The sequence below is a fragment of the Cheilinus undulatus genome, linkage group 2 (genome assembly GCF_018320785.1).
Source record: "Cheilinus undulatus linkage group 2, ASM1832078v1, whole genome shotgun sequence".
NCBI lineage: Eukaryota > Metazoa > Chordata > Actinopteri > Labriformes > Labridae > Cheilinus > Cheilinus undulatus.
In genome coordinates this window covers 47455114-47476676 of record NC_054866.1, presented here as the reverse complement: position 1 = coordinate 47476676, position 21563 = coordinate 47455114, and the positions used below count along the sequence as shown (strand labels likewise).

At 42.0% G+C, this 21563-nt stretch overlaps 1 protein-coding gene across 2 annotated transcripts in view; it reads right to left on the bottom strand.

Moving 5' to 3' along the window:
- Positions 1 to 5299: 5299 nt before the first annotated feature.
- nova2 (NOVA alternative splicing regulator 2) overlaps positions 5300 to 21563 on the bottom strand; it is a 140849-nt gene continuing 124585 nt past the window's right edge. For both annotated transcript variants that reach the window (XM_041805236.1, XM_041805226.1), the window contains one exon: positions 5300 to 13923. In XM_041805236.1, the coding sequence (XP_041661170.1) occupies positions 12901 to 13923 (1023 nt within the window). In that variant the 3' untranslated portion in view covers positions 5300 to 12900. The remainder of the gene's footprint in view (positions 13924 to 21563) is intronic.

The following is a 21563-nucleotide window of genomic DNA, read 5'->3' as shown; positions in this document are numbered from 1 at the left end:
TAAAGGCAGATTCTAGATTGCGATGCTTACAGCGAATTCCAGTTGAACTATTTGAATCTAAGAGCTAATTTTTCACATATTGCTACCATCAAATATAAAGTTATAGCAATTTCCTACAAAATGGGAGATAAGTCCATGACTACAACTGCCATAAATCATTCTTTTATTTGTTATTTCTCTTGTCCCTCCTCTTCCTGCTTCTCTCCCATCTCTACCCCTCCTTCTAATCTTTTCCAATTCCAGTGCAGCTTCAGCAGAGAGCTGTCAACATGAGTCTGGTCTGCTTGAGATTTGCTGGCTGCAGACTTGTATGGAAGAGAGACCTCGACTGTGAGGCAGGAAGTGATGTACATTACCCAAGCTGGAACTAGAGTAACGTTCTGAATGACGTATATCTTCCACTTGCTGTCAGAGGTTACCATAAGTGGCAATTTTCTTCACAACAGCAGAATTCTATAAATAAAAGTGACAAATTTACTGAAGGGATAAATTTAAATTTAACGCAGCAAACAAAGGTAAACCCATAGAGGGTTGGGGTGCCTAGGGTAAAACTAAAAAGAACATACCACAGACTAAGGAAAAACCCAACAAGTGTTAGTATGTCACTTCCTGTCCCATGATCGAGGTCACCCCATTGTAGAGGTCTGCAAAAGATGAGCCCAAAACGCCCCACCATTGAGGTCTGCAGCCAGATAAAATGGTGTACAGTTTTAACGGTTGAGAACCCATATCCGATGGTCAACAGGTTATGCATAAAAATAATGGCATTTCTGAACAAGGATTGGCAAATCAGGAAGCTTCCATTTCAAGCATTTACTTTTACTCTCCAGAGCAGGAAGTTAGACTGCCCTAATCAATTGCAACACTCATGGTGGGTTCAAATTGATCTCAGAACTTCCAAGTTGGTATCATGATGAGTCAACCGAAATAAACCTTAGACTTGGAATTCTGACTGGGACACTTGGGTGTGATGTAGTTTTTAGCTCAGACAGCCGGCTTCTGAGGCAACAGAAATGCACCATCACTCTGGTGGTAACTATGCCAACCAGCTGAATTTGAAAAGGACACCTAACTGTTAACTGGACCCTTTATCAAGTTAGTTTTGCTAAATACTACTAAATATAACACACTGTACCTTTAAATATAAGTGTTTCAGCACCAAAGACCTTATCTAATCAACCTCCTTTGTATCAGATGTGGAGGCAGAAGTTTCAGAGACTGATATCTTAAAACATGAACAAACACTTAAATATTTGGGTGAACTGTCCCTTTATGAGTCAAACACATTGAGGTATACTAGAGCAACCTAAGGAGCGCTTGATTCCATCCATAAATGCCTCATACCAGTGAGGTGGAAACACCACCGATTCAAAGAAAGGAAACCAAGCACTCCTGAAATCGGAGCACTCAAGCACGTATTTCTCCTCAGAGCTGCAGGTAACAGTAGAGTGTGACAGTAGTATGTTATCGATGGAGAACATCACATGGGGCTGACGTGGTGTGCAGCAAAGGATGGCGCAGGGGAAAGGCGGTAGTGGTGGACAGTGATTGGTTGATTTGGTTGGTCAGGTGACTGAGGGGGGTTATGGACAGTCGAGCTGAGTCAGATCACATGATGAGGGTTTGCAGCTATAACGTCAGGAGGTTCCATTAGGAAGTATGGAAGCCTGACAGGTTTTAGCTTTTGGTGGACACTGGACAGAACACCCACCCTGACCCCCACCCTCACAGAGCCACACACACACAATCATAACAGACACATTCAGCCTTTTTTTTTTTTTGCATAGACACACATAGAAACACACTTTTGTTAACTCGCATTCATAACAAACACTCCCACATGCACTCTCCATGACTCACACTTGCCCACCCCCAGACTTGCGATGTGTTACTGTGATGATGCAGAGTGTGGTGGAAGGTGAAGAATAAGACAACGGAAGACAGGTGATGCTAAAATGAACATTTATAATGACTGCTGTTGCTGTCGCAAAATAAGAATCCTTAAAAAAAGACCTCATATATATTAGCACTAGATTGCCCACTTCACTGGTAATCCACAAGTCAAGAAACACAACTCACTAGGTTTTTTTTCTCTTTACAAACACAATGCTACAATTACATTAAATATTCAATACTCTTTAAGTCAGTTAATGAATGTTGTTAAAAGCAACCACTAAAATACTAAAAATAAAAACAAAACAGTACTAATATTAATTCACCTTTTTCCAGTCGTTCCCTTTTTCTTGTTGCGTTGTTATTTATTAATAGTATAATAATAATAATAGTCTGAGAAATAAATAGCTCATGTGGTGTTCTCAGGGCGATGGGGCAGGCAGCATAAATCAAGAGTGGAGCTCGGAGCAATGCGGTGAGATGGTGGAGTCTAATCTCACGGTAATACTTTCAAAATGTCTGAGATATGTTTGTCTCTGCAGGAGCGCGGATGTCTGAGCGCCCCCTGCAGGCGTCTCTAAACTATCCTTGGATGTGATGTAAACTAGGACTGTATTGCACAAAGTTAGCAGCTCAGCTTTTACATCCCAGGAGGTTTTTTTCTTTTTTTGTTTGTTTTTTTAGGAAATCTTTCCTCCTTGGGTTCTTTTTTTTTTTGAGCCATTTTCCACAATGATATGTCTCTAACACGACCAAGCATTTTCAACACCTATGGCTGATGATAAAAGATACTAGCGCCACTACAAGTCACGGCTAGAAAACATCAACAAATGTACAAAAACGAAGCCTACGCTGAGATGGCTCGGACTACTTCTCAAGGTTAGTAATATTACTCGATGAGCACAGGTTTCTAAAGCCAACATGGAAGCTAAACAGCGAATACAGTAGGTAAATCAACACTAATAACAACAGCACAGGTTAACACAGTAGAACTAGCATAGCCGATTATACAGGCAGACCTAACTATCGGGTACAAAGGATGAAGAGTCCTCGCGTCCACTAGTTCCTCTTTATGCTGCCGGCCCCTTTCTGCTCAACACTTCTCTCTTTACAGCTCGGCAAAAATCTGACAAAAATATTTACAATGAGAGAGAAAAAAATGAAATTGTGGAGAAACAGTTGCTTAGTGTTTTTTTTCTTTTTTTTTTTTGTTTGTCTGCATTTCTTTTTTTGGATGTTTTTTTCTTCCTTTCGTATGTTTTTTTTTTGTTCTTTTTCGACTTATATCTCAGAGAATTGTCCCCAATGATGAGCAACAAACAAACAAACAAAAAAATCCAATCATATCAGCTAGCATTGCACAGTCTCAGAGAGGTTTTGGGGATGGAATGGAGAGTTATCGTCCAAACAGTTGGATGAACACAGAAGGGGGGTAGGAGGAGGAGGAAGAAGGTCAATAAAAGTTCATGAGGGGGTGAAAGTTCAAAAAGTTCAAGAAGACAGAGGATGGCTGCGCAGCTGACGGTGCGTAAACACTCCTCACAGCACCGCGCGGGGGCGGTGCGTGTGTCGGCGTGCGTGGTTTGGATGTTAAACGACAACAAAAAAAATCATCATTAGAAAATGGAGTTTTTGAATCTTTCCCATTGAGAAAAATCAAATGGAGCGAGAGCGAGAGAGGGGAAGGAGGGAGGGAGGGAGGGGGATAGAGAGAGAGAGAAAGGGAGGAGGTGAAGAGAGTGAAAGGTGCCCCCAACACTATGGCACACAATCAATGAAGTCCCACAGGCTGAAGAGATGACAGATTAGGAAAGCAGCTGGCATGAGCGGTGGGGCTGTTTTAGGTAGAGGCAGGACAGTAGGTAGGTAGCCAACCTGCAGAGGGGTTAATCCTTGTCGGGTTTAGCTCTGTGGGGGGTGGTGAAGAGGAGGAGGAGGAGGAGGAGTGGTGGTGGTGGGGGGCAAGGTGCTGTTCAAGTTGAGGCGTCATGAGCGACATCATGTTATGAAGGCGGAGCATGCTGGCTTCATGGGTGCTTCCAGGATGGATGTCCGACACACAAGAACAACTCAAAGAAACGCTTGGAATGGTACTTGTTGTTGTTGTTGTTGTTGTTGTTGTTGTTGCTGTTGTTTTCTTTTTGTTTTTTTTCCTCTCTGTTCTATTTTGGCACTCGAGAGAAGAGACTCGTGGGAGGCGGAGGAGGAAAGTGGTGTATGTTTGGGCAGGAGTGGGCAGTGAAAGTGCAAAAAAGAGGGCATGGAGGAGTGTTTGTGTGTGGGGAGGGTAAACAGGCTACACACAGAGAAAATGGCATTTAGTTCAAACTGGTCTCTAGGTTAGACAGAGCATACAGTACAAATCAAAAAACCAGGAGAAAGAATCAACAGAGAACGAGAAGAAGAAGGAACAGAAAAACAGTGATATGACAAATGCAGTCTAACGTTGCTGGTGCTTCAATGGGGCCCGAGTCAGGGGGGAGGGGGAAGGGGGTGTTTGAAAGGGGGGGAGAGGGGTCCCATATAATGTCATAGAGGTGGGAAGGTCAGTGGTGGGTGTGGGTGAGAGTGGGTTTGTGGAGGTGGAGAGGAGGGAAGGGGGGGACTATGTCGAAGAGCCACACCCACTGAGAAGCGATGAGGTCACCTGGTGAGAGTTACCCGCAAAGTCCACATACTCCGCCCAGGCTGCGATCCAGGTGCGCACGATTACTTTGACTGACAGCGAGCGACCATGCACAATGGAGGCTTTCATGGAATGCTGCGCTGCTCCTGAACAGCTGGAGACTCGAGATCATGGGAGAACCACAAGTTCACGTGGGAGGACGATGTAAACAACCAAGGTTAAAATAGTTTTGAAATTTTAATCCTTTTTTAAAATTCATTTTTGCTTTGTTTTGTTTTAATTAGAGCCATACAGATTAATTACATTAATCGTGATTAATGAAGATTCACAATAAGTGCACTAATAATTGTCCCTTTCAGCACACTTTAGTTAAGCCATGCCAGCATCTTCCTGCAGCCACAGTGATGTAACATTAATCTTTAAGTCTCATTTCAGTTTAAAAAATCTCAAACAGCTCAGTGGCCAAGTCAAAAGCTATCTGAACCACGTGTTATCAAACATTTACTTTTAAAGTTTTAACTCATTTCCTTCTTAATCCATAACAAGTTCCTTTTTCCTTTAGTTTGAGTTAATGTGATAATCTTCAATCTATAAAAGCAGCTATGTATCCAGACAGGAAGTCAATTACTCTTAGTAAATTACTCTAAAATCACACTTAAACAGTTTTGAATGCAAAATTGTTGAATTTTAAAATGTGATAAAATGATGCAAATACTCAGGATTAACTACAGAAATTTTAAAAAGTTTTAAAGCACTAGTTTTAAGGAGTTTTTAGTTTGTTGGTTTGTTCATCGTGTTTAGTTTTTGTTTAGCAAAAATTCTTGGTTTTAGTTGAGTTTCTATTGAAATTTTTTTAAATATCAGAGTTGAGACCCAAAGGGGCCAGAAAAAGTAAACATAATGCAATTTTTAAAAGATTTATTTTGGGGCTCAGCAGCCTCTTTTTGGGTCCCAACCCACCAGTTGAGAACCACTGCTCTGAACTTTGGAGGCTAAGGATTAGTTTTGTTTTCATTTTACTGGAGACTCGAGATCACAATATCACAGAACTATGAGTTCCTGTGGGAAGAGAATGTAAACAGATTATTTTGCCTTTCTGTGAATGAATATTCCTTCACTGACAATTATTCATTTACTCTGCTACGGTTGAGCACATAAGGAAGTTAAAAGGCTTGTTTTCTACAAAGGCTGTATGGTTTCATGTTTGTTATTTCCACCACAAAAGTTGACTTTTTTCCGTCCATCGTGCTGTAGTATGTTGATAAAGGGATGTATACCAATGGGAGTCTGTGCATTGTGTTGTATGTTGAAGTTAACCGGATGGTTTGCATGTTTTTTTTTGCCAGTGGTTTGGATGGCTCTGCTGAAGCAGTCTGTGCTGACTAGAACTGGTGCATATCTCGAGTGGAGCGGAACTCTTGGAACGCCCCCGAAACAGATCGGAGCGTGTGCAATGGAATCGCTTTGATTGATCAGAGATGGAGCGATTCGCAACACACTGTGCTTTACAAGTGGATCGCTGCGCAGACGGAGTATGTGGAATTTGGGGGTTAAGTTTGCATTCCTCTACACATCACAACAATAAAAAATAAAGGAGAGAAGAAGAAGAAACATGGCTAGCCGGCTACGCCGCTTTACAGACAGCACGGGCACGGAGCGACTTGAAGCAGAGAGAGAAAGAAAGAGAGAAAGAGAGGAGCATGCACATCGAAATACACCGCTGAGGAAACACCTACAGTAAGGCTACACATCTACAGTAGTCTTGCACACTGACCCCCCCTCAGCTCGGCCTGCCGTGCACAGTAACAGCAGGACGTTTAGTGCAAACATGTCAGGAGGAGCTTTTTTTTTTGTTCTTTTTAAGGAAGGAAGCGGGTCGTTTCCTGTGGCAACATGGGATACAAAACATGACCACACTGGAATAATACTGAGGTTGCATAAAAAGGAAAAGGAGGTGGAAACACTTTGGCAACTATTTTCTTTGACTCTGAAGCCAATGAAGCATCGAATTAAACCAGAAAGGGAGAGAGAGGGCGGTATCAGGATTCAGAATGTTGAAAAAACACTGGCAGAGCTCGCTGTTGTTTCTCTCCCCGAGATCAGAGCCTTGGATTGCATATCAACGGAGTGAAAACACAATCTGTCCCAAATTCTGCAGCGAGGCGCCGGAGGGAGACCCAGACAGACTTGCGTGTGGGTTTAAGGGGGGAAATAGTAGGTAAAGGAGGGGTTTTCTTCCTCTTCTCACAAGCGTCAAACAGAGCAGGCAGGGCTGTGGATGCTCCATGCCATATTTGAGGTCAATAAGGTGCATATCAAGGACAAGACAGGCCAGAGCTGTGAGCATGGGGGGGTCAAAGACAGACACAACTCAGATCTGGAGACAGCGTATCAAGGGTTAGTAATGTTAGAATACAAAAAGACACGTAAAGACACCAAAGCCTCTACTGCACGTCATGGTCAGAGGAGTGATATGCAAACTTATGCAGAGGTGAGTACATTCATGGACAATCTCAGTCTTCATTGTAAATTAAATCCTGATGTTTTTCTCTCTAAAGTTAGGCAGCAACTGAGAATGTTTAGCACAAGCTCACTCAGCAAGTAGCAAAATATTCTTAGGTTTGTTCGAGAGTTTTATCCCTTAGAGGATGATCAGACAACTCAAAGACAAAATACTTATTCTGTAGTGAAACATTTTGTTCACCAGGACTTATCGAAGAAACAACGAACATTTGAACGTGTGTAAAACAATATCAAAATGCTCTACCCTTATTGGCATGCAAAGATTTGTCTCCAAAATGAATGACACACACTGCCTAATTTTTTTTAGCTTCTTTTGTTTCTTTGCTTTTTTTTTGTTCACGCTTCACTTTGATATCATGCAATATAGACGTGCAAAAAAGATAACATCTATTTCCACAAAATACATCTTCATTCTAACTATAAAAGGCTGTATTTAAGAATGCTATCAAGTCACATTTTTAGCATTGTTATGCTAACCTATCACTATATTGATTTGTCTAGCCCCAGAGTCATAGTGCCGACTGGCTAACACTTGGCTAACATGGCGGTCCCTCGTCATGTGGCAGGAGCAGAAAGGGCGGAAACAAACCGAGGCGACGCCACCATTAGTCTGCAGAGTTTTATAAACCGTCACATGGACTACTTCCTTCATATGTAAATTATAAATATGCTTCATTTGGCACTTTTCACATTTTCTGAATATAAAAGTATGTCTCCTCTTATCTAATGTGGTTGAAACCAACACATTTAAAGACCTATTTTGGCACAGGTTTAACTTGTTCAGGTTAGAATTACACTATTATTAACTTATCTTCAGCTTATAACTGAGCGTGTATTACACTGCCACTTGAGACGTCAGCTAAAGGACAGGTTTCGATATGTTTTAACCTTGTAGTTTTAGTACATCAGTTATTATTAAATAGCAGCATTTTCCACAAATTAAAAAAACTTGACCTGTGTAAACCTATTCAATATCTACAGATAAATCCAAAAGCTCCTACGGCAGACAGAAGATAAAGGACAGGACAAGATGACATGCCACTACGTGTATTGCTTCCAGTACTCGTCACATTTTATCTCGAAACCCCCCTAACAGTAAGGTAACTAAAGAGACTGGCTGTTTGTAGAAGACGAACCAGGAAAAATCTTACTCAAGTTTGAATAAATGAGATGAAGAAATCCGTCTTGTATCCGTCTGCAAAGCTGGCAACTAGAATAGGGATTTCACCGCAGTTATTCCACGCTAAATGTACTGTGCTGTGCAAAGTAAAGCCTGGCACACTCTAAGAGTAAGAGACTCTACACATGGTGACAAATAATGACAGATTGAACAGTTTTGTTTTGTTCGAGTGTTAATCACTAATAATCAGAGTCTTCACTTGCAAGACACTGGAGTAAACAAGCTTAATGTGCCAAGCTTGTAGCTACCTGCTTAAACAGTTGCAGTAGCAGTTCTTTTTTTCTGTTGGATTGGAGTAGGTTTTACAGGTTATCTACGCATGTTGTGATTTCACCAAAAATCAAGAAGTTGTCAAAAATCAACAAGTTGCTTCTCTATTTCTGACATCTATCTAATTTCATGCCTCATGTTTATTATCATCACCATGGCTGTGTTTGTTGTGCTTCCTCCTTTGATTAACTCGCTTCCAAAATTGCCACAAAAACCCCTGCTCTGATAACCTGCCACACAACAGGATTTTTGATCGTAAACACTGACCATATTCAATTATTATGGTCTCAAGTCGGAGCAGCTCCTCTGAGCAGATCAGAGAGTAAATCACTCTAAACACACCTCACACCACAAGAAACTCGGTCAAATATTCTTTAGAATAAACACTTCTGTTGTCGCCACAAAACAAGAAGTTGTTAAAAATCAAAGAGTTGTTTTTCTTCAGTATTTCTGATATCCATATATGCCTCAAGTGTGTTTGTTGTTTTGTTGTGCTTCCTCCTTGCTTCCTGATTGGCTATTGTTCAACATAATAATCCTGTTTATGCCTGCTCTGATATCCTGCCACACAACAGGATTTCTGATCATAAATACTGATCATATGTAATATTTAAGATCTCAAGTTGAGATAGCTCCAGACCGTCTTCTGAACAGAAAAAAGGGGGTAAAAATCACTCACAAAGTCAAGTGTTAGCAAGGAGGATAGCTAGGATTATTTATGATGAGCCCAAATTACTGGGCATTCAGGGGTCTGCTAACACAGGAAGTTAAACTATCCAAACTGAGCCACTTTGAATCACCAGATTGAGCTGACTTTGGTCGGAATTGGGCCGAAAATCAGCACCATTGTCTTAGAGTGTGAACCAGGCTTAAGTTTGCAATTACACTTTTTTGAACATATTGGACAACAAACTGACTGTGCTAGTTAAACAATTCTGCACCTTATGGCTTTCCAGGATGCAAAGCATGTCCTTAAGGAGCACAAACGACCCAATGACAGCTGCGCAAAACTGTTATTTCAAGCTCTTATGACTTAAATTCAAAATCATCAATTTGATCAACAGTATCAGATAAATGCAGGAAAACCTTAATTTTTTTCCTGAATAACAGGTAAATAAGCAGTAGAATAACAGCCATAAAGAGGGAAATGTCTACAGCACAAATGCTTACAGCACAGTACATTTCATCAGTGGAACAAAAGCACACTACCTTCCTCTGGTCTTCTGAGGTTTCTGCCACAAACTATCAAACAGAACTCCAGTCAAACCCCATCAACGCTAAAATATTCCCTAACGATATGTGTATGTTTCATGTCTGTGCAGCAAGGTTTTCCAAATAAGCCTTACACACTAAAGTGTCACAAATTAAACTACACAATACGAGTGTGCCCTGCTGCCTCAGCTACGATGTCCTCTGCAGGTGTGCTTGATTTCTGCACCGGGAGCGTCTCTGAGCCCAAAAGAACCGAGACTCAATCTGTGGTGTTTGTCAGGGCAAGCAGCAGACATGCATTGATCGTAACACCAGACATAGTCACCCATGGAGCGATGTGGTAGGAGGAGAGGGGGTGTCAGGATGGGAGTGCACTGGAGGACGGGTGGGAGGGAGGGTGAGGAGAGTGTGGATGGTGTTAGATGGGAGTAAAGAAGCCTCCTTACCAAGCTGTGGAGATAAACCCTCACTGGCGCTCCAACACAGAGTGACACATTCGGAGGATTTTTGGGTCGGATTAGTTTAGAAAGAATCAAAGACTTTATTCTTTTATCTTTGAGGAGTTTCCTCCCCTCACCAGGCTGTTTAGGTCAACAAATCAAATGCACCCCCTCCTCTTTTTTTGGTAACATCACACTTGGACTCCTGTTGGAGTTTGTGTCCAGGATAGGCCCATTGGATGTACAGTACATTATCAATTTATGAAAAAGACACAGCTGCGATAGAAAAGTGAATTTAGAATTTGTTGCAGTCTCTTTAATCTGCTTCTGGACACCTAACACTCCCCCAACATCCCACCCTCTCATTACACAACACTTTATCAGCACAACAGGAAAGAAGAATCAAATTGATCTCAGCTCTTGACCTCATTGATTGATCCTCTTCATCGACCTACTCTCTGTCTCCTCCTTCAGTATTCACATAAATGATACGTGCATTTCTGGTGAAGTTCTTCATATGCATTCTACATGTATTTCATATATATGTGTGTTTTTTTTTAAAATCCCTGCCATACAAAAGCCGTCCAATCACTACAGCACACGTCCCTGACCTCACAGGCCAAGAGAGCCGCTTCCTCGCTTCACAGTGCATTAAGACAAAAATTCAGTGTACTCCGATTGTAAAAAAAACAAAAAAAAAAACAATACACGACACAAACAAAAAATAACAACAAAGAAAACATCTTCAGCAGCCTCCTGGGTCTACAGTGGGCAGTGAACCTGTTGCCGGAGGCAGCTCAGCTCTCTGGACGTATGTTGGAAATCTCTCCTGTCTGCCCTTTACCTGAATGGCAGGCGGACGGATGTTTGATATCAGCTAGGATGTTTATCTCACTGACTGATATGCCTGATAATCTACCAGCGAGGTTTGCAGATTTAGCAGTGCACCCCGGACAAACAATGCTCCCTTGTCAAGTTTTCAGTGTTTCCTCTGCATTTTTCAGTAGTAATCTTAAGTGCTCTAACTTGATCTGGTTCATGTGAAGGTTTGCAGACCACAGGCTGTAGCAGTTCATGTGAGTCTCAGCTCAGCTCAATTCATTTCAGTAACAATTTTTCATCATAGGCAAACTGTAACAGGGCGCTTCACTACAGATATTGAACAGCAGGGATATTTGCAGCATTAGCACTGTTAGCTTAGCGTGATAAGAGGGGGGTTCAGGTTAATATAGCTGCTAAAACGCTGCACAGCAGCCTGTAGTGTGAGTGGTTTACAGAGTTTCTCACTAAAATCGAGGTCTCACTGCAGTCTGCATCATAGATATGGAGAATTCCCTTTTCTAGCACCAAATATGGCATCATAGTGTGTTTAGTGTACATGTATGTGCATGTGTTCCCTGGTCTGCTCTCTGACTGGATATATATATGAGGTGATCCTTCACTCTAATGGTCTTAATGCCTGGGGCGGCTTTCTTACTGGACTTAAATAAGACATATATTACACTATGTGACATTACTATTCATCTTCAATCCACTTAAATTAAAAACAAAATCAAAAAATAGTCTCATTTACATTCATGTCAACCTGAATTCACAGATAAAAAAGAAATAACTGAGCTTTTTATGGGTGAACTCATTAATAAATAATGACGATGGTGATGATTCCTATCCAAATAATCAGGACAAAATCATTAACAGAATTATCACAGCAGACTGCAGAAAATGCCACAGATCCTGCGTGTTTGCCGCAGCTTGCACAGTATCACTCTCGTCGTTTTCTAGGTTTCGCACTACGTGAGGTCATCAGCGTGCGCCGGGGCTTTCTATCTCAAACATTAGAGCTGCGTATGGGGGGCGCTGACACCCCTGCGGCGCTGCACTGCTTGTGGGATACATCACAGGGTATTCAGGAGGGGTATGCAAATGAAGAAACGCCCAGCTGATTCTCTCCCTGATTTCACCCCTCCTCCTCTGAGAGGAGGGCGAAGAGGTGAGATCATAATGGGGGAGTATAGGGCGTTTTTTCTCTCACACACCAGGCTGAAGTTTGCAGTCTTGCGCTTTATAAAACCTTAAAAATAGGGTTTAAAGGTGGGGGAAGTAGTGAGAGGGGCTTAGAGGGGAGGCGGGGCGAGGGGCTGAGGGGCTGAGGGGCAAATCAAATCTAGAAGAGAAACAAAAACCCTACAGGAGGGCGGTAGGTGTGTTTGGGCTGCAGGGGGAGGGAGGGGGCAGCTCTTGGGTTAGAGAGGTGGAAGGTTGTACCCAGTAAAACCCTCCTCCCCTCAGCACCCGTGCCCTTCCCTCCCTCCCCCCACTTCCTGTAGCCTCTCAGGCAGTCAGCCTGTCTACATGGCATTCAGCTTTGTCCACACAATACACAAACAAACAAACAAACAGCTTAATTTACTAAACAAAACAAAACAAGAAACAAAACAATAAAAAATCCCAAAAGGTCAAGACGTTAAGTAATAAAACTTATTTACATGTTACACATTTTTTTCTTGGTTTTTCAGCGTGATAATTCGCTCCTCTCCCTCCTCGTCTTCTCAGCACATTTTTGCTCCGCGTCAAAAAACTTTTTTTTTAATAGAGAATACTGAAAACACGCAGAAGAAAACGGCGAGGACGATTCCTTCTGACATTCTTGCTCTCCTCTCCTTTTCCATTCTCACTCTCACTTTTTTTTAAACTCCTCCCCCGAGCCCCCACTCTTTTTTCCTCTTTTCCTCCTCGTTTCTCATTGGCTGTCAGGTTTAGCCCACCTTCTGTGGGTTGGTGGCGCGTACCCCCTGCTCGTAGGTGATTCGCTGGCTGATCAGGTACTGTGCGGCCTGTGTGGCGGCCTGGGAACCCGTGATGGTCACCTTCCTGTTCCGAGTTCCCGGGATGAACTCGCCTTTCTTGGAGATCTGGATCCTGGCACCGGTCAGCTCCTGGTACTCCACTAGCGTCTTTCCTCCTTTCCCCAAGATGGCTCCCACCAGGTTTTCTGGCACGGCGATTTCGACCACTTCCTTCGCTCCTTCTGCGAGCTTCTCTGTAGCCAGTAGAGATGACGCCACCAGTGGCGATGCGGCGCTCAAGTAGCCGTTTGTTGCCCCTGTGGCTGCAGCCAGAGACCCCAGGGAAAAGCCTCCCAGACTGGCTGCTGGGTGAGCTGCGCTGGTGGATGCATCGCTAGCATAAGATGCTAACAAGTTAGCTGCAGCCGCCGCTGCTGGGTTAGCATTAGCTGCTACAGCCGCTAACACACCTGAGGCTGCAGCGGGGTTCAGGCCCAGGCCCAGGGAGTTGGTGTTGTAGCCATAGCTGGCCAGAGTGTTGAGGGCGGAGGTGATGGCGAGCAGATCGTTGCCTGAGAGGCTGGACATGGTGGTCGGAAACGCTCCAACCCCCGCCAGACCGGCCTGACCCAGCAGAGATGAAGCTGTGGCTGCTGCAGCGGCTGCCGCAGCCGGCATGACCTCAGTGGAGTTGGCGTACGGAGAGCCAGTAGGGTTGGAGTTGGCAACAGGCCCGGTGATGTTGGAGTAGGAGATGTTGAGGCATGAGGAGCTCTGTGGATCCTCCTGGATCTTCTGTACGATGATCTCCACAGCTTTGCGGTTCTGCTCGGGCTCTCCGCTGATGGTGACGACTCGTTCCTGCAGGTTGATGCCCTCGGGCTTCTGGGATAGCTGGACCCACGCCCCAGACTGCTCCATCACGGCCTTGACTGTAGCTCCGCCTTTACCGATGATCAGCCCCGCTGTACTGTTGGGAACGATCAGCTTGGCCTGGAGGAAAACAGAGAAAAATCATCGGTTATTGTTCTGAGATGTTTATTCAGACTATAACCACAGCAAACCTGCTTTCAGTGACAATCGAACAGGTACAAACCCAGTTCCATCAAAGTTGGGACAAACGCAGTGACTTGAAAAACATTTTCTACCTCTTTCAATTTAATACAACTGAATTGTTTATTAGGAAATGTACACATACACTGAATTTTGTGTCTACAAAATTTTCCAAAAAAGTTGGGACAGGACCAAAAAAAAGCTAGACAGCAGTGTTATACTCAAAAATACCTTGGAACATTCCAGAGGTAAGTAGGCTAAAAGGTAACAAGTGATTGTACCCTGATTGGGTATAAGAGAAACACTCCTGAACGACACGGTGTTTCACATTTAATGAAGACACCTGGTTCTCTGCTAAAGGGATTTAGAGATTTCCCCATCTACAGTCAACAAAATATCCAGAGAATCTGAGGAAATCTCTGCACATAGGGGGCAAGGCTGAAAACCAGCATGGGATCTTCAAACACTCAGGCAGTACTGCATCAAAAACCTGCATCATTCTTTCATGGATATTACAACATGGGCTTTGGAGCACTTTGGAAACCCACTGTCAGTTAACACAGTAGCCACTTCATCTAAAAATGTCTGTTAAGACTCTACCATGCAAAGTGAAAGCCACAAATCTACCACATCCAAAAGTGCTGCTGACTTCTCATGGCCTAAACTCATCTGAGATGGACTGAACTAAAGTTCAGAAGTGTGCTCTGGTCTGATGAGTCCACATTTCAAAATTTTTTTTGGAAATAATGACAGTCAAGTCCTCTGGGCAGAAGAGGAAAAGACCATCTTGACTGATATAGGGGAATAGTTGGTGGGGGGTGTATTAGTGCCTATGGCATGGGTCACTTGCACATCTGTGAATGCACCAATAAAACTAAGAGGAATAAACAGGTTTTAGAGCAGCATATCACTGGCATTGGGCCAAAATCTTGTATCTCCAAAATTACAACTTTTCAGGCGATTAAAAACAACGCTGTATTTTTCAATTAATCTGACAATGAAAAGTCATAGTCAGCATCTCTTTTGCTTTCAAATTTGTTAAAACTCACTGACGGATGTAAAAGATGATCAACAGCACTTATTTATAGACAAAAAAAGGAAAATGGACAAGGTTTTTTTTGCCAGACATCCCCAATATACTCCTATCCAGGCAAAATATTTTCAGGGTTGCAGCCTGCTTATTTCAGCAAGACAATGTTAAACCACATTCAACTTGAGTTACAACAGCATGGCTTCACAATAAACATGTGCAGGAACTAGATTAACCTGTATGTTGTCCAGACCTGTCTCCTATTGAAAATAGATGTTGCATTGTGAAATGCGAAATTTAACAAAGGAAGTGCAAAAGAATTCCACTTTCAGTGTTGTTAAGAGCAAAGGTGATGTCACGCTGCAGTAAACGTGCTACTGTCCCAACTTTTTAGGAAAAATTTGCAGGGATCAGTTCTTGAACTGGTGCATGTTAAAAATCAAGACTGTTTGTAAGTTTGAACATTAAAAAGCTTGCCTTTGTGCTGTATTCAGTTGAAAACTGGTTAAAAGGAATTTTCAAAATGACTGGTCTGTTTTTATTCACATTTTATGTCCCAACTTTTTTGGGAATAAGGCTTTGTATCTAAAATATAAACTAGCACAAGTGTATTTAATGAAAATACCAGAACAGAGGAATAAAAGAAGGAGATCTGTTCTTTATAGATGGGGTAATTAATGAAGAAAATTCATGGACGAAGAGAAAAGAAATCAGACCTAGGTTAAACTCAAGTGAACCTTTCTGCAAAGATGTTCTAGTTATAGTTAAAGGAAGCTGTTCATGATCTTTTCCACACAGTGTGTGTTCAATAGAGAATCACACAATGACACAATGTCAAACCTATGATTTATCAATTCATCATGCATGGCAACAACCCCTCCTGAATCCAAACCACACAGTGCAGTAAGAAAATGAAACAGAGTTATGTGATGGAGATCAGTGATGAAAAATCGTTCTTTTGTCATGCAAAACTCTGGAAATCTGCGCCCACATCGCTCAGCTCAGAGCAGACTTTAAAGGCAAGGTTGGAGTGAAAAGGACCGTTTCAGGAGCTGCTTTCAGAGGTGTCCTCGAGAAGGACGGGCACAAAAGGAGAAGAAGAAAAGAAGCAGAGAGAGAGACTGAACCATGTCTGAATACTGAGTTACTGATGTGTGTTTATGTCAGCAGCAATGACGTCCAGTAGGAGAACGATCACAGATAGACATGAAGCATTATGGATCTGACAATGACGACCCATCCAACACCTCAACACAACGCTCCTGAAGAGGTTTGTCTTTGGTTCATGACGGAGGAAAGAAGAGATGAAGAGTTGGTGAGACGGAGAGGTAGAGAGGTAAACAGAGTGGGAGGACAGAGAAAGAGAGAGAGAGGAATTGTAAAGAGGCTACTTGTGTGAAAAAAATAACATTGACTCCCAGGGGTCAGCGTTGCCATGGAAACACAGCTCCAGCATTCAAAGGGTAGTGAAAGGGAGCGAGGCGCTGACACAAACTCTCTCTCTCTATGTCCAAACTGAGCAGAACATTGTATTTTACATATTTGCATAAACACATCATAAATCAGTCTTATCCTGCTCTTATTCATGGAATCTAACTATTTTAATGAAACACTCTTAATCTTAAATAATTCTGTATCAGGTAATGAACAGCCATCATGGACATCATTGATTATTCTCACGTATTGGAGAATTGATCTGCATCTCAATAAAGTGCTTGTCTGCAGGAGACCATTACCCTAATGTGATTCTAATGCAGCTCTCTCTCACTACCATGCAACTAATGATCTGTGTTAATAATCAATGACAACTCAGTTCAACCTTTGTTAGCTCTATTTAAGGTTAGTCAAACTTCACCTATGAACATGATTAAAGGGTGTATCAGTGTGTCAATTGTTCTAAATCCATTTGTTCATTTGTCAGCCCATTTGTTTTAGGTCTTCCTTCATATTTTTACCTTACACAAATTGTTGCTGTCTGTCTTACTGTGTTTTTTTTCTGTTTTTATGTGTAAGCTGCTCCAAACCTTGAAGTGGTTAATAAAGACATTTGAATTGAATTGATTTAAACTGTTCAGACAATTTAACCCATAAACATTCACAAAATATGTGTGTATGCTCAAAGGTAAGAAAACATTTTAACACTGACTAAATATGTTCTACTAAGCTGTAATGCCACATAGTTGCAAACGTACTGACTTTTTTATTGCTAGTAATTTTTTAGCATTATGTAATGGGAATGTAACTATAATGTCATGTTAGCTAACTAGTGATAACTACATATGCACTTTATTATTGGGATGATATCAGTATAGACAGATATGAACATTTCTGCAAGTATTAACAACTGATATTTTGCCTATTAATGGGTTTAACCCATTACTTTAACCAAACAACACCAATCCCACCTAAGCTGACACGCCAGATGGATTTGTTTCACACAGCCATCTGGTAAACCTCTCATAGAAGGCGTTTGGGAAAGGGCAGAGCCTTTGAAAAAACTTGGAGTGTGATTGGATGAATGTTCCGTCTGTCACATCTTCACGGGCCAATCAGAGCAACAAAACACGTGACATCATAGCCCCAACCTGAGGTGCGCCGCTACTGACAAGTAAACTCCATAGAGAGCTGCATAACATCAACCATGGCAAGTGCAGACATGTCAATACACGACTTTTGTCATTTTTGAAAAGAAGACAACTCACTGCTGTTCTTTGTTCTTTTAACAAAGAAATGTCATCAAGTTCTGATAAAACAGATGCGTAAGCAGCATCCACGCTAATGTCTTCCGCCATTATTGCACCGGCCTTTTGTTGCTGCTTGCTTAAGTCTTGACAGTGCTGCACCCGAAAGTACGGCCCCTCAACACTGATTGGTCCTGTAACTTTCTAACTGGGCCCAAACAGTTCGGGTGGGAGCTTTGCAAGATGGATTCGCCAGTAAGAAACACAGAAACGGGCGTATCCATCTGCTTTGCAAGGTTTAGTCCCACCCCTTTCTGAGTGAAAATGTTCTGTCAAAATGAATGAAGGTAGATGGGAAAGTTTATGCTTTAACGGTCATTGAGAGTCCAAATCCAATAGTTATTAAGTTATGCATAAAATAATGACATCTCAGAGTAATGATTACAACTTAAAAACTATGAAACAAAGTTTTAGGTGTATCTGAGCATCTGTTCAGACTCTCTCAGTCAAACTGGACAAACCCCATCATATGGCCTTATCTATGCAAGTATGTAAAGCTTGTTAAATGATTTGATTCTTAATATTTAAAATATGATTAATAAGCTGGTGAATGTGTGAAAAATCTGTTTTTAGGTAAGCAGACTACAGCTCCTGTTGTTAGAGAGTGATCGCTAGCTCATAGTCAGTAGAAACAGATCCAGTCAGACATGTGACTGCTGTAATCCTCTCTAGGTTTGGCCATAAGACTCTACGCTCTTACTCTCCCTCGTCAATTAACGATAAACAACGTGATAAATTATGGCTTTTTAGTTATTTGATGCTCAAAACGCAAGGCAATAATGCTTAAATACTTTGCTACCACTGTTTCCTTATCAATAAAAATCTGCCTATGTCAGCTGACCGTGCAAACAAATAAGTTTAGTGGAGCTTTAAACTGGACCAATAGACTTTTATTTATTCATCATCATTTCTTAAACTTTAAAGAGTGTTTTCAAGGACTAAAAAAGGTTGAATTCACACTAAAACTTTTATTGTGTATTTGAAGACTGAAGTTTTAGGTCTGAACTATATTTAAATATTGATATCAGCATCTATTTATTTAATTTTCACACATATAGAATTACATAAAACCAAATCATAAACAAAAGATGTGTCAGGAGAGGTCAGAAAACCAACAGGCTGACATAAGGGATCTGACCTTTGTGTAAGACAGAAAAAGAAACAAAAACCAGACTTCTGCTAATGGCGTAATTGATTTGTAAATATCGGCATATTGGATAATGGCAAAAATCCAATACCATGCATCCCTATAACAGCTTGCAACTTAATATAAATCAGACAGGAATATTTGAAACAATTCTAACAAGCCTTGAGAAAGTTGAACTTGTCTTCACACACTTTACTTTGTCCTTTTTCTTTCACCAAGGCCAAGCTTATAAAAGAATCAAATCAATCAAATATGAATAAAAGTGACTGAAATCTTGTTTTTTTTTTTATTGTTTCAGATGGGAAGCAATCCATTGAGAGATTTGGGGAGAGACATGGAAGGAGCCACAAGCCGGACTCAGACCTGGGCAGCCTGCATACATGGGGCATGAGCTTACCACTTTTTAACGGATTTTCCCCCTCATTCTATTTAATTCATCCATGAAATGATAAAAAAAATAAAAATAAAAAAAATCAACGAAGTTGGGCAGAGCATGATGCTCCATCACCATACACGGTTTAGATGGAGTCATTGTTGCCATGCCGCAACATTGTGCCATGAAAATATCACACAAAACCAGACTTGGCCCAAAAGAAAAATGTTTTTGTCCTGTTAACATCCACTGATGTGAAACTGTAATTTCCAGGCTTCATTTCCTAATGCCGTGGAGTCACAGTGATGTCTGACAGCCTGATCCCAGCTCTGAATGATGCTCACAGGGTTCACTGTTGCTGTTTCTAAGGCAGTGAGTGACGCGTCACGCCCTGCTGCAGCACTGAGCTCCACGCACAAAGAAAAGCTTCACTTTGAATGGAAACAACCCAAAAGAAAGAACTAAAACGACGTCTGCTGCAGCTTTTTCTAACAAAATCTGTTACTTTGTCTTTCAATGCAACCACAGTGTCACAAACAGAGACACCTGCTCGAGATTCTATAGACTTCTCTGCAGATTAACAGGCAAGAAAATGAATTTGTGTCTTTAAGTGAAGCACTTTCTCCTCTTAGCATTGATCGCACCCTCTGCAGAGCAACTGTACCTCTGCTGCCTGTCTGAATGTGGAGTATTCATCTACAGAGAAAAGTGTGGGCTGAAGAAAGAAGAGGCATGGCCGAGGATAAAAGACGCGGCCTTGATGAAGAAAAGAGGAGGAGAAAGTGAAAGAGACAGAGAGATGGAGGAGGGAGGGGCCGATCGATTCGGCAAACTCGGAGACGAAGATGAGCTGTGATATTTTCACGTCTGTTTGTTCATGTGGTGAAAAATAAAGGAAAGGGGAAGGTAAAGAAGGGAAAAAAGCCCAAAGAAAGAGGGATAAATTCAACCAACAATAGTGAAATGTTGAAGGACATTCCAATTACCTCCCCTTTTCCCTCTCTCCTCCCCTCCCTCTGTGTGTTTGCTGCAGTTTTAAGCTGAACATTTGCACGGCGTGATCTCCGATGCAGCGGTTTGTTGCCATGCCACATTCCCCGGCTCGATCTCTGCACCACGGCTTTCCAAGAGGAGGAAGATGAATTTGCATAGAAATAGAAAAATTAGTGAGAGGCGTGCAGGAGGGGGCTGATAACACGAGCGACTTCAAACCTGCAGACAGCGTCAAATACTCTCTGCTATGAGCTAAATATTAGAGAATTATCTTTCCACGGCGAGTGTTTGCTTGTGAGGCGTCTCTGTGGGATTAACAGGTGTGACTCTTTCCCTTTGTTCATTCAGCTTTTCTCTCTGAAAGTTTGGAGTCCAGTCTTATTGATTAGTGTTGTTACTGTGAGGTAGAGCACAGCCGGGCTCCTTCCACACGTCTGTTTACGTCCTGCTGCTATCAGAGCCTCGGCTACAATCTGCTGCCCTGTGCACATTAACGAGAGGAGCAAAGTGTTAACAAAGTGTGAACACTGCCGGGTTGAGGCTCTGCTTTCTTCAGCTCAGTGCATTCAGCCAAGTCAGTCACCTTTTTACTGAGAAAAAATGGAAATTAAAATTGGACATTTGCCTCTACTTGATTTTAATTAACATGCAAAATTTGATGGAAGAATTTTACAGGCCAGAAATGATTCCGCTGTGCTTCACATCACCACAAACTGTCAAAATGTGTGTCTAAACGCTGTACCGTAATTTTTTATCATGTCTGAGACACCAACACGTTGTGGTCATTTAATTCAAGCTGCTTTCACATGTGCACAAAACTCCTGAATTTTCATACTGAGCTCCATGTGAGAATGCAACTCGCCCAATTTTCTTAAAATGTCATTGTTCAGTCTAAGTGATCTGATAGGAGAGCATGGCAGGATATAGTTAAAATGAGAATTCACATGAACAAGTTGAAGCAGGGGGGCACCAGAGCTTGTCAGCCAGAACGGGTGCACAGGGGTGTTTTAAGTAATTTGGAAACCCCGGATAAAGACCTTAATAAAGCCCTGCTCTTCTTAGCTGAAAACCATGAAAAGGAGGGGGCAAAATATTTTGAAAAATGCTTATTTCTGGCAACAAAACCAGGGAACGACAGGACATACCCAAATCTGAAATATAATTACCCAAATAGCCACCATTGTTCATCAGTTCTTCCTCATAAATTGACTGCGCTGCGCTACACAGTGCCATGGTTTTGCTTCAACTGAAGGTGAGCCACTTCACAGTGGAAGCATGTCTGGAGCACTACATGAC